Here is an 18224-nt window from a genome sequence, read left to right as displayed (position 1 = left end):
ATATCTCCCATTGTTCTTTATGTCTTTTTCAATGATGGCAGACCAAAGTAATTGTTTACTTCCTCTGTCATTTCCTTATTTTCCTTATAAATTCTCCCATCTCTGTAAAGGAGCCTTTTTTAAAAAATGAGCCTAACAAAATCTTTTTAATCCATGTGTATCTCAGCAGCTAATTTACTCAAGTTCAGTTTTGCCTTTCTTTCTCAATTTTTGATCTTCTAATACTGAATGACCTACTGACCAGCAAGATTTTAGCATCTTGATAAAGTTAGTATTTGGAATGGAACTGCACGCATGTTTAGGGGCTACTTGGATTAAGAACATTGTTGAAACATGCCACAAACCTAACATTAGTACCTGCAACAGCTGGCCAATGGAATTCTGGTCACCCTTCTTAAAACAGCCTCATAGGGCTCCTGTGGTTTGATTTGGTTATAGAGACTGAAATCACTTGCTGTCATGGTCTCATCTTGTACGAGGGCATGGGCATTGGCAGAGCCATAGTGGTCCTGAAGAACTGCCTGCAACCTGACTCGAGATAGACCATTGGTTATTTGCTTCGTCACAAGCCACTGTCCTGTCCTCTTGCTCAGCTTCTTTATGACGTACTCATCCCATTGCTCAAACTGCAGTTGAAAGCTGAGAGGATTCTTCACTGCCTTCACAGGTGGACTGCGGCTCTGTGCTGCTATTTGCTTTAGCAGTGGTGATGCTGCAGATTTCCAACCCTAAAACAAAGGGAACGCTGCAGTTGAAGTTGGTTTGTGCTGGTTCTCAAGTCTCCCACACCCATTGAATTCACATGTTATCCAACACTTGGTTACTCACTGTGTCCTGCCTGGTCTTCTGCTTGGTGAGTTGATAGTGGTGAGATTTTTGACCTGAATGGAGAAGTCTGCAAGGTGCTGCACGTGTAACAACTTCAAAGTGATCAAAGATACTGCCATCACCCCTCTCCTTGAGTGGGGCCCCATAAAATGCCATGGAATCAATCACATCCTTGGAGAAATTCAGGTTAAGGGCCATACTTCTAACATACTTATCGTGCAGCAGCTGCCTATACTTGCGGTGTGGAAGAGGAACATCTTTTGGAAGGTCGATTGTCTGGGTCAGGGCTGGGTCAGAGGTCTTCTCTGTTGGGGGTTTCAGGGTAGACATCACTTATAGGACTACAGGAACCCTGGGAGAATCCAGCCTGTAACCTGCCTATCACTGCACACTCATCACTGTAGAAAAAAAGGACAACAGAATCATAGAGTCACACAGCACAGAAACAGGCCCTTTGGCCCAATTCATCCATTCCCATCTAAGCTCACCACATTTGGCCCTTATCCCTTTCCTATCCAGGCACCTGTCCTGTTAACTGTTATTAATATATTTGCTTCAGCCATTTCCTATGGCAACTCATTCCATACATGTATTACTGAGTGAGAAAGCTCACTTTCAGCTTCCTATTATTTGTTCCCCTCTCATCTTTAAATCTATGTCCTCTCGTTTTTGATCCCCTTTCCCTGGGAAGAAGACAGTTTGCGTTCATGGCATGAAGGTGTCATGATTTTATGTTGTTGTTGTTGTTCGTCCTTCGTAGTCGAAGATGACCATGGCTTCAAAGTCAAATGGGAGATTGGTGGCTGTGGGTCTGGAGGTGACTGATGAGGCCAATCCGGGCCCTGAAGGCTCGCCCACATGTGGGACACAAGTGGGTGGGTGCTGTCGTGGCAGTGGATGCTGCTCGGGCCTTGCGCACAGCACGCTTTCGTTGCGCCTCGATGATGCGCCTGACTTCAGCTGCACGGGCTCCTGTGGTGATCTTGCTGCGCCAAGCTGGACGGCCGAGGGCAAGCGTCTCCCACGTGTTGATGATGACACCCAGGCCTTTTAGGGACGCTTTCAGGCAGTCTTTGTAACGTTTCTTCTGCCCCCCGACTGAGCGCTTGCCCTGACACAGTTCTCCGTACAGCAGCTGCTTAGGAAATCGGCTGTCTGGCATTTTGACCACAGGTTCAGCCCACCTGGCTTGGGCTTTCAGCAGGAGGGTGTAGACGCTGCAGAGCCCAGCTTGTTCCAGGATTTCCGTGTCGGGGACTTTGTCCTGCCACCTGATATGGAGGAGTCCGCGGAGACAGCTCAGATGAAAATGGTTGAGCTGTTTGGCGTGTCTGCTGTAGACAGTCCAGGTCTCGCTGGCGTAAAGGAGGGTGGTAAGGACCACTGCACAGTAGACCTTCAGCTTGGTGGTAAGGCCAAGTCCTCTCCGCTCCCAGACGTTCTCACGGAGTCTCCCAAAGGCAATCCTGTTGTTGACCTCAGCGTCTATGTTCACTGCGCGAGAGAGTATGCTGCCCAGGTAGGTGAAGTTGTCGGCTGCCTGGAGGTTCTGACCCTTCACCGTGATGCGCGGCTCCTGGTATGGCTTTCCTGGGGCAGGCTGGTACATAACTTCGGTCTTTTTGGTGCTGATAGTGAGACCGAAGTTGTCGCAGGCTTGTGAGAAGCAATCCATTTCACGCTGCATCTCCTGCTCTGTGCTGGCATTGAGTGCGCAGTCATCAGCAAACAACAAGTCTCTGATGACAGTCTCTCGCACCTTTGTAACTGCCTGCAGGCGCCTCAGGTTGAACAACCTGCCGTCAGTCCTGTATTTTATAATGTGTAAATTATAGCACAGGAAGTAAATTCTGACACCAGTCATCAGCAAATCTCGTTCTGCTTCTGTCTCCATACTTATCCTATTTTCAGCACAATATTCTATGTCTTGGCACTTGTATTGCTCATTTCAATATTTTTGAAATGTTGTCAGAGCCCTTGCTCAACCACCCAATCAGGCAGTACATTTCAGATTTCAAAAACTCTTTCTTCCTCAAATCTCCCCTTTAATATCATACCCCTTATTGTAAATATATCCCCTGTCTGCAAATGCAACTGCTCAGGGGTAAATTTACCCATTGTCTCTAATTTTATAAACCTCTATCAATATTTTCCCAACCCTCTCCACACAAATGAACATAAACCAGCCTACTTAGTCTCTCCTCATAACTGAAATACAGTATTCCATTTAAGAATCACCCCTACACCATCTCCCATCTCCAGTGCAATTGTGTTTCTCCAGTGTGGTGAACAGAACTTTCACAATATTCTAGCTGTTGCCAGACCAAGTTGCACTACATGTTTCCTGCCCTGACTAATGAAGGCAAGTATTCTGTACATCTTCTTAGCCACCTTATTATCTACTTAGTCTTGAAGGATTCTTGGATAAGACCATGTCAAAAACTTTGCAAAAGTCCATGTAAAAAAATCTTTTCCCTTCCCTTGTCTATTCTCTTAATCATTTCTTCAAAAAAAAACCCTCAAATTTTAAGACAATCTTTCTCATACAAACAGCCATGTTCATTATCCACGATCAGCATTTGCCTTTCTAAATACAGATGGATCTTGTCCCCTCCAATAACTTTCCCACCACTAATGTAATGCTCAATGACTTGTAGTTTCCTGGCACCCTTGCTGCCCTTCTTAAATAAAGGCAAAGTATTAACCACTCACTTGTATTCTGTTACCTCACCTGCAGCTAATGGCATCAGAAAAATCTCTGCTGATCCCTCAGCAATTGCTTTCATGTTTCTGACAATATCCAATCCCTTTTCTCTCCCTCTTTCAATCTTTACATTCCACCTGTCTCCTGATAATCCCAATTCACCTCTCCTCCTATCCATTACTTATCCCTCACCCTCTCTATCCCTTACTCCCCCTCATTCTCCCTCTATTACAACACACCACTCTATCTTTCTCTATTTAATCCCCCTCTCTTTATTCCATCTAACCACTCCATCCCTGTACAACTCCCCACTTGCTCTAACTCCTTCTCTCTCCATCTATCCTACACGACCCCTCGATCCAGCCAACCCCTATATTCACTGTTCCCCATGCATTCTTGTCGACCTCCCCCTCTATAAAATGCCAGTGCTTCTCCTCCATCAATCCCAACACCCCTCCTATATACTCACCATGACAACCCTCCCCTCTCTCTCCCTTTCCCTGTTCACCTTCACCCATTAGCCTCTCCATTCCCTTCATCACCATTAGGCCTAACCTCACTCTACCCTTCCCTTATCTCCCACCACCTGCTCTCACAACCCCACTCCCCATCATTAAACCCTCACCTCATTTTCCTCCTCAACCTCCCTCCAAAACAAATTTTTCTCCATTCATTTTCCCTCACAGCCACCCCAACCCCTTTCCTTCCTTCTCCCTCCCTCCACACCCCTTTTTCTCCACCATTCCCCACCCTTCTCTGCCCTTTTATTCCAACTTTGACAATCCCCCACTCCCCACCTCATATATCCCATTTCTCCTCTTCCCCAACCGCCTTATCCCCTTTCCCCATCCTCTCCCGTTACCCACATTTCCCCACCCCTTCTCCTCATACTCTCACCCAAACCCACCCCTTCTCCCCACACTCTCACCCCACCACTTCTCCCCATACTCTCACTCCAAACCCACCCCACCACTTCTCCACATACTCTCACCCAAACCCACCCCACCCCTTCTCCCCATACTCTCACCCGAAACCCACCCCTTCTCCCCATACTCTCACCCCAAACCCAACCACCCCTTCTCCCCATACTCTCACCCCAAACCCACTCACCCCTTCTCCCCATACTCTCACCCCAAACCCACCCCACCCCTTCTCCCCAGAATCTCACCACAACCCCACCCCTTCTCCCCAAACTCTCACACCAAATCCACCCACCCCTTCTCCCCATACTCTCACCACAAACCCACCCACCCCTTCTCACAATACTGTCACTCCAAACCCACCCACTCCTTCTCCCCATACTCTCACCCCAAACCCACCCACCCCTTCTCCCCATACTCTCACCCCAAACCCACACACCCCTTCTCCACATACTCACCCCAAACCCACCCCACCCCTTCTCCCCATAATCTCACCACAACCCCATACCACCCCTTCTCCCCAAACTCTCACACCAAATCCACCCACCCCTTCTCCCCATACTCTCACCCCAAACCCAACCCTTCTCCCCATACTCTCACCCCAAACCTACCCACTCCTTCTCCCCATTCTCTCACTACAACCCCACCCCACCCATTCTCCCCATACCCTCAGCCCAAACCCAACCCTTCTCCCCATACTCTCACCCCAAACCCACCCACCCCTTCTCCCCATACTCTCACCCCAAACAGCCCCAACCCCTTCTCCCCATACTCTCACCCCAAACCCACCCCTTCTCCCCATACTCTCACCCCAAACACACCTCTTCTCCCCATACTCTCACTCCAAACACACCCACCCCTTCTCCCCATTCACTTACACCAACCCAACACCACCCGTTCTCCATATACTCTCACCCCAAAGCCACCCACCCCTTCTCGTCATACTCTCACCCTAAACTCACCCCACCCCTTCTCCCCATACTCTCACCCCAAGCCCACCGCACCCCTTCTCCCCATACTCTCACCCCAAACCCATCCCTTCTCCCCATACTGACACCACTAACCCACCCACCCCTTTTCCCCATACTCTCACCCCAAACCCATCCCTTCTCCCCATACTCACACCACAAACCCACGCACCCCTTCTCCGCATACTCTCACCCCAAACCCACCCCACCCCTTCTCCCCAGAATCTCACCACAACCCCACCCCTTCTCCCCAAACTCTCACACCAAATCCACCCACCCCTTCTCCCCACACTCTCACCCCAAAGCCACCCACCCCTTCTCGCAATACTGTCACTCCAAACCCACCCACTCCTTCTCCCCATACTCTCACCCCAAACCCACCCACCCCTTCTCGGCATACTGTCACTCCAAACCCACCCACTCCTTCTCCCCATACTCTCACCCCAAACCCACCCACCCCTTCTCGGCATACTCTCACACCAAACCCACACACCCCTTCTCCCCATACTCACCCCAAACCACACCACCCCTTCTCCCCATACTCTTACCCCAAACCCACCCCACCCCTTCTCCCCATAATCTCACCACAACCCCATACCACCCCTTCTCCCCAAACTCTCACACCAAATCCACCCACCCCTTCCCCCATACTCTCACCCCAAACCCAACCCTTCTCCCCATACTCTCACCCCAAACCTACCCACTCCTTCTCCCCATTCTCTCACTACAACCCCACCCCACCCCTTCTCCCCATACTCTCAGCCCAAACCCATCCCTTCACCCCATACTCTCACCCCAAACCTAGGCCACCCCTTCCCACCATAGTCTCACTCCAAACCCACCCCTTCTCCCCATACTCTCACCCCAAACCCAACCACCCCTTCTCCCCATACTCTCACCCCAAACCCACTCACCCCTTCTCCCCATACTCTCACCCCAAACCCACTCACCCCTTCTCCGCATACTCTCACCCCAAACCCACCCCACCCCTTCTCCCCAGAATCTCACCACAACCCCACCCCTTCTCCCCAAACTCTCACACCAAATCCACCCAACCCTTCTCCCCACACTCTCACCCCAAAGCCACCCACCCCTTCTCGCAATACTGTCACTCCAAACCCACCCACTCCTTCTCCCCATACTCTCACCCCAAACCCACCCACCCCTTCTCGGCATACTCTCACCCCAAACCCACACACCCCTTCTCCCCATACTCACCCCAAACCACACCACCCCTTCTCCCCATACTCTTACCCCAAACCCACCCCACCCCTTCTCCCCATAATCTCACAACCCCATACCACCCCTTCTCCCCAAACTCTCACACCAAATCCACCCACCCCTTCCCCCATACTCTCACCCCAAACCCAACACTTCTCCCCATACTCTCACCCCAAACCTACCCACTCCTTCTCCCCATTCTCTCACTACAACCCCACCCCACCCATTCTCCCCATACTCTCAGCCTAAACCCATCCCTTCACCCCATACTCTCACCCCAAACCTAGGCCACCCCTTCCCACCATAGTCTCACCCCAAACCCACCCCTTCTCCCCATACTCTCACCCCAAACCCAACCACCCCTTCTCCCCATACTCTCACCCCAAACCCACTCACCCCTTCTCCCCATACTCTCACCCGAAACCCACCCCACCCCTTCTCCCCAGAATCTCACCACAACCCCACCTCTTCTCCCCAAACTCTCACACCAAATCCACCCACCCCTTCTCCCCATACTGTCACCCCAAACCCACACACCCCTTCTCGCAATACTGTCACTCCAAACCCACCCACTCCTTCTCCCCATACTCTCACCCCAAACCCACCCACCCCTTCTCCCCATACTCTCACCCCAAACCCACACACCCCTTCTCCCCATACTCACCCCAAACCCACACCACCCCTTCTCCCCATACTCTTACCCCAAACCCACCCCACCCCTTCTCCCCATAATCTCACCACAACCCCATACCACCCCTTCCCCCATACTCTCACCCCAAACTCAACCCTTCTCCCCATACTCTCACCCCAAACCTACCCACTCCTTCTCCCCATTCTCTCACTACAACCCCACCCCACCCATTCTCCCCATACTCTCAGCCCAAACCCACCCACTCCTTCTCCCCATACTCTCACCCCAAACCCACCCCTTCTCCCCATACTCTCACCCCAAACTCCCCCAACCCCTTCTCCCCATACTCTCACCCCAAACCCACCCCTTCTCCCCATACTCTCACCCCAAACACACCCCTTCTCCCCATACTCTCACTCCAAACACACCCACCCCTTCTCCCCATTCTCTTACACCAACCCAACACCACCCCTTCTCCATATACTCTCACCCCAAAGCCACCCACCCCTTCTCGTCATACTCTCACCCTAAACTCACCCCACCCCTTCTCCCCATACTCTCACCCCAAGCCCACCGCACCCCTTCTCCCCATACTCTCACCCCAAACCCATCCCTTCTCCCCATACTGACACCACTAACCCACCCACCCCTTCTCCCCATACTCTCACCACACACCAATCCCTTCTCCCCATACTCACACCACAAACCCACGCACCCCTTCTCCCGGTACTCTCACACCAAACCCACCCCACCCCTTCTCCACATACACTCACCCCAAACCCACCCCATCTCCCCAACTCTCACCACAAACCCACCCGACTCCTTCTCCACATACTCTCACCCTAAACTCACCCCACCTCTTCTCCCCATACTCTCACCCCAAACCCACCCCACCCCTTCTCCACATACACTCACCCCAAACCCACCCATCTCCCCAACTCTCACCACAAACCCACCCGACTCCTTCTCCACATACTCTCACGCTAAACTCACACCACCTCTTCTCCCCATACTCTCGCCCCAAACCCACCCACTCCTTCTCGTCATACTCTCACCCCAAACGCACCCACTCCTTCTCGTCATACTCGCACCTCAAACGCACCCACTCCTTCTGCCCATACTCTCACCCCAAACCCATCCACCCTTTCTACCCATACTCTCACCCCAAACCCAGCCCACCCCTTCTCCCCATACTCTCACCCCAAACCCACCCCTTCTCCCCATACTCTCACCCCAAGCCCACCGCACCCCTTCTCCCCATACTCTCACCCCAAACCCATCCCTTCTCCCCATACTGACACCACTAACCCACCCACCCCTTCTCCCCATACTCTCACCACAAACCAATCCCTTCTCCCCATACTCACACCACAAACCCACGCACCCCTTCTCCCGGTACTCTCACACCAAACCCACCCCACCCCTTCTCCACATACACTCACCCCAAACCCACCCCATCTCCCCAACTCTCACCACAAACCCACCCGACTCCTTCTCCACATACTCTCACCCTAAACTCACCCCACCTCTTCTCCCCATACTCTCACCCCAAACCCACCCCACCCCTTCTCCACATACACTCACCCCAAACCCACCCATCTCCCCAACTCTCACCACAAACCCACCCGACTCCTTCTCCACATACTCTCACGCTAAACTCACACCACCTCTTCTCCCCATACTCTCGCCCCAAACCCACCCACTCCTTCTCGTCATACTCTCACCCCAAACGCACCCACTCCTTCTCGTCATACTCGCACCTCAAACGCACCCACTCCTTCTGCCCATACTCTCACCCCAAACCCATCCACCCTTTCTACCCATCCTCTCACCCCAAACCCAGCCCACCCCTTCTCCCCATACTCTCACCCCAAACCCACCCCTTCTCCACATACTCTCACCCCAAACCCACCCCACCCCTTCTCCCTATACTCTCACCCCAAACCCACCCCTTCTCCCCATACTCTCACCACAAACCACCCCACCCCTTCTCCCCATACTCTCACCACAAACCACCCCACCCCTTCTCCCCATACTCGCACCCCAAACCCACCCCTTCTCCCCATACTCTCACCCCAAACTACCTCACCCCTCTCCCCATACTCTCACCCCAAACCCTCCCCTTCTCCCCATACTGTCACCCCAAACCCACCCCTTCTCCTCATACTCTCACCACAAACATCCCCCACCCCTTCTCCCCATACTCTCAGCCCAAACCCACACCTTCTCCCCATACTCTCAGCCCAAACCCACCCCACTCCTTCTCCCCATACTCTCAGCCCAAACCCACCCCACTCCTTCTCCCCATACTCTCACCAGAAACCTACTCACCCCTTCTCCCCATACTCTCACCCCAAACCCACCGCTTCTTACCATACTCTCACCACAAATCACCCCACCCCTCTCCCCGTACTCTCACCCCAAACACAGCCACCCCTTCTCGACATACTCTCACACCAAACCCACCCCACCCCTTCTCGCCATACTCTCACCCCAAACCCACCCCAACCCTTCTCCCCATACTCTCACCCCAAACCACCCCACCCCTTCTCCCCATACTCTCACCCCAAACCACCCCACCCCTTCTCCCCATACTCTCACCCCAAACCCATCCCAACCCTTCTCCCCATACTCTCACCCCAAACCACCCCACCCCTTCTCCCCATACTCTCACCACAAACCTACCCACCCCTTCTCCCCATACTCTCACCACAAACCCACCCCTTCTCCCCATACTCTCACCCCAAACCCACCCACCCTTCTCCACATACTCTCACCCCAAACGCACCCCACCCCTTCTCCACATACTCTCACCCCAAACCCACCCCAACCCTTCTCCCCATACTCTCACCCCAAACCACCCCACCCCTTCTCCACATACTCTCACCCCAAACCCACCCCATCTCCCCAACTCTCACCACAAACCCACCCGAATCCTTCTCCACATACTCTCACCCTAAACTCACCCCACCTCTTCTCCCCATACTCTCACCCCAAACCCACCCACTCCTTCTCGTCATACTCTCACCCCAAATGCACCCACTCCTTCTCGTCATACTCGCACCTCAAACGCACCCACTCCTTCTCCCCATACTCTCACCCCAAACCCATCCACCCTTTCTACTCATACTCTCACCCCAAACCCACCCCACCCCTTCTCCCCATACTCTCACCCCAAACCCACCCCTTCTCCACATACTCTCACCCCAAACCCACCCCACCCCTTCTCCCTATACTCTCACCCCAAACCCACCCCTTCTCCCCATAATCTCACCACAAACCACCCCACCCCTTCTCGCCATACTCTCACCCCAAACCCACCCCAACCCTTCTCCCCATACTCTCACCCCAAACCCATCCCAACCCTTCTCCCCATACTCTCACCCCAAACCACCCCACCCCTTCTCCCCATACTCTCACCACAAACCTACCCACCCCTTCTCCCCATACTCTCACCCCAAACCCACCCCTTCTCCCCATACTCTCACCCCAAACCCACCCACACTTCTCCACATACTCTCACCCCAAACGCACCCCACCCCTTCTCCACATACTCTCACCCCAAACCCACCCCAACCCTTCTCCCCATACTCTCACCCCAAACCACCCCACCCCTTCTCCCCATACTCTCACCACAAACCTACCCACCCCTTCTCCCCATACTCTCACCCGAAACCCACCCCTTCTCCCCATACTCTCACCCCAAACCACCCCACCCCTCTCCCCATACTCTCACCCCAAACCACCCCACTCCTCTCCCCATACTCTCACCCCAAACCCACCCCTTCTCCCCATACTCTGACCCCAAACCCACCCACCCTTCTCCACATACACTCACCCCAAACCCACACCACCCCTCTCCCCATACTCTCAACCCAAACCCACCCACCCCTTCTCCACATACTCTCACCCCAAACCACCCCACTCCTCTCCCCATACTCTCACCCCAAACCCACCCCTTCTCCCCATACTCTGACCCCAAACCCACCCACCCTTCTCCACATACTCTCACCCCAAACCCACACCACCCCTCTCCCCATACTCTCAACCCAAACCCACCCACCCCTTCTCCACATACTCTCACCCCAAACCCACCCCACCCCTTCTCGCCATACTCTCACCCCAAACCCACCCCACCCCTTCTCCACATACTCTCACCCCAAACCCACCCCACCCCTTCTCCCCATACTCTCACCCCAAACCACCCCAACCCTTCTCCCCATACTCTCACCACAAACCTACCCACCCCTTCTCCCCATACTCTCACCCCAAAACCACCCCTTCTCCCCATACTCTCACCCCAAACCACCCCACCCCTCTCCCCATACTCTCACCCTAAACCCACCCCTTCTCCCCATACTCTGACCCCAAACCCACCCACCCTTCTCCACATACTCTCACCCCAAACCCACACCACCCCTCTCCCCATACTCTCACCCCAAACCCTCCCCTTCTCCCCATACTGTCACCCCAAACCCACCCCTTCTCCTCATACTCTCACCACAAACACCCCCACCCCTTCTCCCCATACTCTCAGCCCAAACCCACACCTTCTCCCCATACTCTCAGCCCAAACCCACCCCACTCCTTCTCCCCATACTCTCAGCCCAAACCCACCCCACTCCTTCTCCCCATACTCTCACCAGAAACCTACTCACCCCTTCTCCCCATACTCTCACCCCAAACCCACCGCTTCTTACCATACTCTCACCACAAATCACCCCACCCCTCTCCCCGTACTCTCACCCCAAACACAGCCACCCCTTCTCGACATACTCTCACACCAAACCCACCCCACCCCTTCTCGCCATACTCTCACCCCAAACCCACCCCAACCCTTCTCCCCATACTCTCACCCCAAACCACCCCACCCCTTCTCCCCATACTCTCACCCCAAACCACCCCACCCCTTCTCCCCATACTCTCACCCCAAACCCATCCCAACCCTTCTCCCCATACTCTCACCCCAAACCACCCCACCCCTTCTCCCCATACTCTCACCACAAACCTACCCACCCCTTCTCCCCATACTCTCACCACAAACCCACCCCTTCTCCCCATACTCTCACCCCAAACCCACCCACCCTTCCCCACATACTCTCACCCCAAACGCACCCCACCCCTTCTCCACATACTCTCACCCCAAACCCACCCCAACCCTTCTCCCCATACTCTCACCCCAAACCACCCCACCCCTTCTCCACATACTCTCACCCCAAACCCACCCCATCTCCCCAACTCTCACCACAAACCCACCCGACTCCTTCTCCACATACTCTCACCCTAAACTCACCCCACCTCTTCTCCCCATACTCTCACCCCAAACCCACCCACTCCTTCTCGTCATACTCTCACCCCAAATGCACCCACTCCTTCTCGTCATACTCGCACCTCAAACGCACCCACTCCTTCTCCCCATACTCTCACCCCAAACCCATCCACCCTTTCTACTCATACTCTCACCCCAAACCCACCCCACCCCTTCTCCCCATACTCTCACCCCAAACCCACCCACCCCTTCTCCCCATACTCTCACCCCAAACCACCCCACCCCTTCTCCCCATACTCTCACCACAAACCTACCCACCCCTTCTCCCCATACTCTCACCCCAAACCCACCCCTTCTCCCCATACTCTCACCCCAAACCCACCCACACTTCTCCACATACTCTCACCCCAAACGCACCCCACCCCTTCTCCACATACTCTCACCCCAAACCCACCCCAACCCTTCTCCCCATACTCTCACCCCAAACCACCCCACCCCTTCTCCCCATACTCTCACCACAAACCTACCCACCCCTTCTCCCCATACTCTCACCCCAAACCCACCCCTTCTCCCCATACTCTCACCCCAAACCACCCCACCCCTCTCCCCATACTCTCACCCCAAACCACCCCACCCCTCTCCCCATACTCTCACCCCAAACCCACCCCTTCTCCCCATACTCTGACCCCAAAGCTACCCACCCCTTCTCCTCATACTCTCACCCCAAACCCACCCACCCCTTCTCCCCATACTCTCACCCCAAACCCACCCACCCCTTCTCCACATACTCTCACCCCAAACCCACCCCACCCCTTCTCGCCATACTCTCACCCCAAACCCACCCCACCCCTTCTCCACATACTCTCACCCCAAACCCACCCCACCCCTTCTCCCCATACTCTCACCCCAAACCACCCCACCCCTTCTCCCCATACTCTCACCCCAAACCACCCCACCCCTTCTCCCCATACTCTCACCCCAAACCCATCCCAACCCTTCTCCCCATACTCTCACCCCAATCCACCCCACCCCTTCTCCCCATACTCTCACCACAAACCTACCCACCCCTTCTCCCCATACTCTCACCACAAACCCACCCCTTCTCCCCATACTCTCACCCCAAACCCACCCACCCTTCCCCACATACTCTCACCCCAAACGCACCCCACCCCTTCTCCACATACTCTCACCCCAAACCCACCCCAACCCTTCTCCCCATACTCTCACCCCAAACCACCCCACCCCTTCTCCACATACTCTCACCCCAAACCCACCCCATCTCCCCAACTCTCACCACAAACCCACCCGACTCCTTCTCCACATACTCTCACCCTAAACTCACCCCACCTCTTCTCCCCATACTCTCACCCCAAACCCACCCACTCCTTCTCGTCATACTCTCACCCCAAATGCACCCACTCCTTCTCGTCATACTCGCACCTCAAACGCACCCACTCCTTCTCCCCATACTCTCACCCCAAACCCATCCACCCTTTCTACTCATACTCTCACCCCAAACCCACCCCACCCCTTCTCCCCATACTCTCACCCCAAACCCACCCCTTCTCCACATACTCTCACCCCAAACCCACCCCACCCCTTCTCCCCATACTCTCACCCCAAACCCACCCCTTCTCCCCATAATCTCACCACAAACCACCCCACCCCTTCTCGCCATACTCTCACCCCAAACCCACCCCAACCCTTCTCCCCATACTCTCACCCCAAACCCATCCCAACCCTTCTCCCCATACTCTCACCCCAAACCACCCCACCCCTTCTCCCCATACTCTCACCACAAACCTACCCACCCCTTCTCCCCATACTCTCACCCCAAACCCACCCCTTCTCCCCATACTCTCACCCCAAACCCACCCACACTTCTCCACATACTCTCACCCCAAACGCACCCCACCCCTTCTCCACATACTCTCACCCCAAACCCACCCCAACCCTTCTCCCCATACTCTCACCCCAAACCACCCCACCCCTTCTCCCCATACTCTCACCACAAACCTACCCACCCCTTCTCCCCATACTCTCACCCGAAACCCACCCCTTCTCCCCATACTCTCACCCCAAACCACCCCACCCCTCTCCCCATACTCTCACCCCAAACCACCCCACCCCTCTCCCCATACTCTCACCCCAAACCCACCCCTTCTCCCCATACTCTCACCCCAAACCCACCCACCCTTCTCCACATACTCTCACCCCAAACCCACACCACCCCTTCTCCACATACTCTCACCCCAAACCCACCCACCCCTTCTCCACATACTCTCACCCCAAACCCACCCCACCCCTTCTCGCCATACTCTCACCCCAAACCCACCCCACCCCTTCTCCACATACTCTCACCCCAAACCCACCCCACCCCTTCTCCCCATACTCTCACCCCAAACCCACCCCAACCCTTCTCCCCATACTCTCACCCCAAACCTATCCACCCCTTCTTCCCATATTCTCACCCAAAACCCACCCCACCCCTTCTCCCCATACTCTCACCCCAAACCACCCCACCCCTTCTCCCCATACTCTCACCCCAAACCCACCCCTTCTCCCCATACTCTGACCCCAAACCCACCCACCCTTCTCCACATACTCTCAGCCCAAACCCACCCCACCCCTTCTCCCCATACTCTCACCCCAAACCCACCCCACCCCTTCTCACCATACTCTCACCCCAAACCACCCCACCCCTTCTCCCCATACTCTCACCACAAACCACCCCACCCCTTCTCCCCATACTCTCACCCCAAACCCACCCCTTCTCCCCATACTCTCACCCCAAACTACCTCACCCCTCTCCCCATACTCTCACCCCAAACCCACCCCAACCCTTCTCCACATACTCTCACCACAAACCAATCCCTTCTCCCCATACTCTCACCACAAACCCACCCCAACCCCTTCTCCCCATACTCTCACCCCAAACCACCCCACCCCTTCTCCCCATACTCTCACCCCAAACCCACCCACCCCTTCTCCACATACTCTCACCCCAAACCCACCCATCCATTCTCCACATACTCTCACCCCAAACCCACCCCTTCTCCTTATACTCTCACCCCAAAACCACCCCTTCTCCCTATACTCTCACCACAAACCCACCCCACCCCTTCTCCCCATACTCTCACCGCCAAATCACCCCACCCCTTCTCCTCATACTCTCACCCCAAACCCACCCAACCCTTCTCCACATAGTCTCACCCCAAACCCACCCACCCCTTCTCCACATACTCTCACCCCAAACCACCCCACCCCTCTCCCCATACTCTCACCCCAAACCCACCCCACCCCTTCTCCCCATACACTCACCCCAAACCCACCCAATCTCCCCAACTCTCACCACAAACCCACCCCAACCCTTCTCTCCATACTCTCACACCAAACGCACCCATCCTTCTCGTCATATTCTCATCCCAAATCCACACACCCCTTCTCCCCATACTCTCACCCGAAACCCACCCCTTCTCCCCATACTCTCACCCCAAACCACCCCACCCCTCTCCCCATACTCTCACCCCAAACCACCCCACTCCTCTCCCCATACTCTCACCCCAAACCCACCCCTTCTCCCCATACTCTGACCCCAAACCCACCCACCCTTCTCCACATACTCTCACCCCAAACCCACACCACCCCTCTCCCCATACTCTCAACCCAAACCCACCCACCCCTTCTCCACATACTCTCACCCCAAACCCACCCCACCCCTTCTCGCCATACTCTCACCCCAAACCCACCCCACCCCTTCTCCACATACTCTCACCCCAAACCCACCCCACCCCTTCTCCCCATACTCTCACCCCAAACCACCCCAACCCTTCTCCCCATACTCTCACCACAAACCTACCCACCCCTTCTCCCCATACTCTCACCCCAAAACCACCCCTTCTCCCCATACTCTCACCCCAAACCACCCCACCCCTCTCCCCATACTCTCACCCCAAACCCACCCCTTCTCCCCATACTCTGACCCCAAACCCACCCACCCTTCTCCACATACTCTCAGCCCAAACCCACCCCACCCCTTCTCGCCATACTCTCACCCCAAACCCACCCGACCCCTTCTCCCCATACTCTCACCCCAAACCACCCCACCCCTTCTCCCCATACTCTCACCACAAACCACCCCACCCCTTCTCCCCATACTCGCACCCCAAACCCACCCCTTCTCCCCATACTCTCACCCCAAACTACCTCACCCCTCTCCACATACTCTCACCCCAAACCCACCCCACCCCTTCTCCACATACACTCACCCCAAACCCACCCATCTCCCCAACTCTCACCACAAACCCACCCAACCCCTTCTCCCCATACTCTCACCCCAAACCACCCCACCCCTTCTCCCCATACTCTCACCCCAAACCCACCCACCCCTTCTCCACATACTCTCACCCCAAACCCACCCATCCATTCTCCACATACTCTCACCCCAAACCCACCCTTTCTCCTTATACTCTCACCCCAAAACCACCCCTTGTCCCTATACTCTCACCACAAACCCACCCCACCCCTTCTCCCCGTACTCTCAACACAAACCCAACACCACCCCTTCTCCCCATACTCTCACCCCAAACCCACCCAACCCTTCTCCACATAGTCTCACCCCAAACCCACCCACCCCTTCTCCACATACTCTCACCCCAAACCACCCCACCCCTCTCCCCATACTCTCACCCCAAACCCACCCCACCCCTTCTGCACATACACTCACCCCAAACCCACCCAATCTCCCCAACTCTCACCACAAACCCACCCCACCCCTTCTCCCCATACTCTCACACCAAACGCACCCATCCTTCTCGTCATATTCTCATCCCAAATCCACACACCCCTTCTCCCCATACTCTCACCCCAAACCCACCCCTTCTCCACATACTCTCACCCCAAACCCACCCACCCCTTCTCCCCATATTCTCACCACAAACCCACCCCACCCCTACTGCACATACACTCACCCCAAACCCACCCAATCTCCCCAACTCTCACCACAAACCTACCCACTCCTTCTCCCCATTCTCTCACTACAACCCCACCCCACCCATTCTCCCCATACTCTCAGCCCAAACCCAACCCTTCTCCCCATACTCTCACCACAAACCCACCCCTTCTCCCCATACTCTCACCCCAAACTCCCCCAACCCCTTCTCCCCATACTCTCACCCCAAACCCACCCCTTCTCCTCATACTCTCACCCCAAACACACCCCTTCTCCCCATACTCTCACTCCAAACACACCCACCCCTTCTCCCCATTCTCTTACACCAACCCAACACCACCTCTTCTCCATATACTCTCACCCCAAAGCCACGCACCCCTTCTCGTCATACTCTCACCCTAAACTCACCCCACCCCTTCTCCCCATACTCTCACCCCAAGCCCACCGCACCCCTTCTCCCCATACTCTCACCCCAAACCCATCCCTTCTCCCCATACTGACACCACTAACCCACCCACCCCTTCTCCCCATACTCTCACCACAAACCAATCCCTTCTCCCCATACTCACACCACAAACCCACGCACCCCTTCTCCCGGTACTCTCACACCAAACCCACCCCACCCCTTCTCCACATACACTCACCCCAAACCCACCCCATCTCCCCAACTCTCACCATAAACCCACCCGACTCCTTCTCCACATACTCTCACCCTAAACTCACCCCACCTCT

The 18224-nt window shown here is 55.1% G+C and overlaps 1 protein-coding gene and 1 long non-coding RNA gene across 6 annotated transcripts in view; one reads left to right on the top strand and one right to left on the bottom strand.

The window, feature by feature from the left end:
• Nucleotides 1–1014, bottom strand: part of heatr4 (HEAT repeat containing 4) — a 130284-nt gene extending 129270 nt beyond the window's left edge. For all 5 annotated transcript variants that reach the window (XM_063054396.1, XM_063054417.1, XM_063054406.1 and 2 more), the window contains exons 1-2: nt 829–1014; nt 358–728 (exon numbers count right to left, since the gene is read on the bottom strand). In XM_063054396.1, coding sequence (XP_062910466.1) covers nt 358–728; nt 829–984 — 527 coding nt within the window. In that variant the 5' untranslated portion in view covers nt 985–1014. The remainder of the gene's footprint in view (nt 1–357; nt 729–828) is intronic.
• LOC134349717 (uncharacterized) overlaps nt 1–18224 on the top strand; it is a 74882-nt gene that overhangs the window by 28856 nt on the left and 27802 nt on the right. The window lies entirely within an intron of this gene.

This window comes from Mobula hypostoma, chromosome 1, assembly GCF_963921235.1.
Source record: "Mobula hypostoma chromosome 1, sMobHyp1.1, whole genome shotgun sequence".
NCBI lineage: Eukaryota > Metazoa > Chordata > Chondrichthyes > Myliobatiformes > Myliobatidae > Mobula > Mobula hypostoma.
This window is presented reverse-complemented; position numbering and strand designations above follow the sequence as displayed.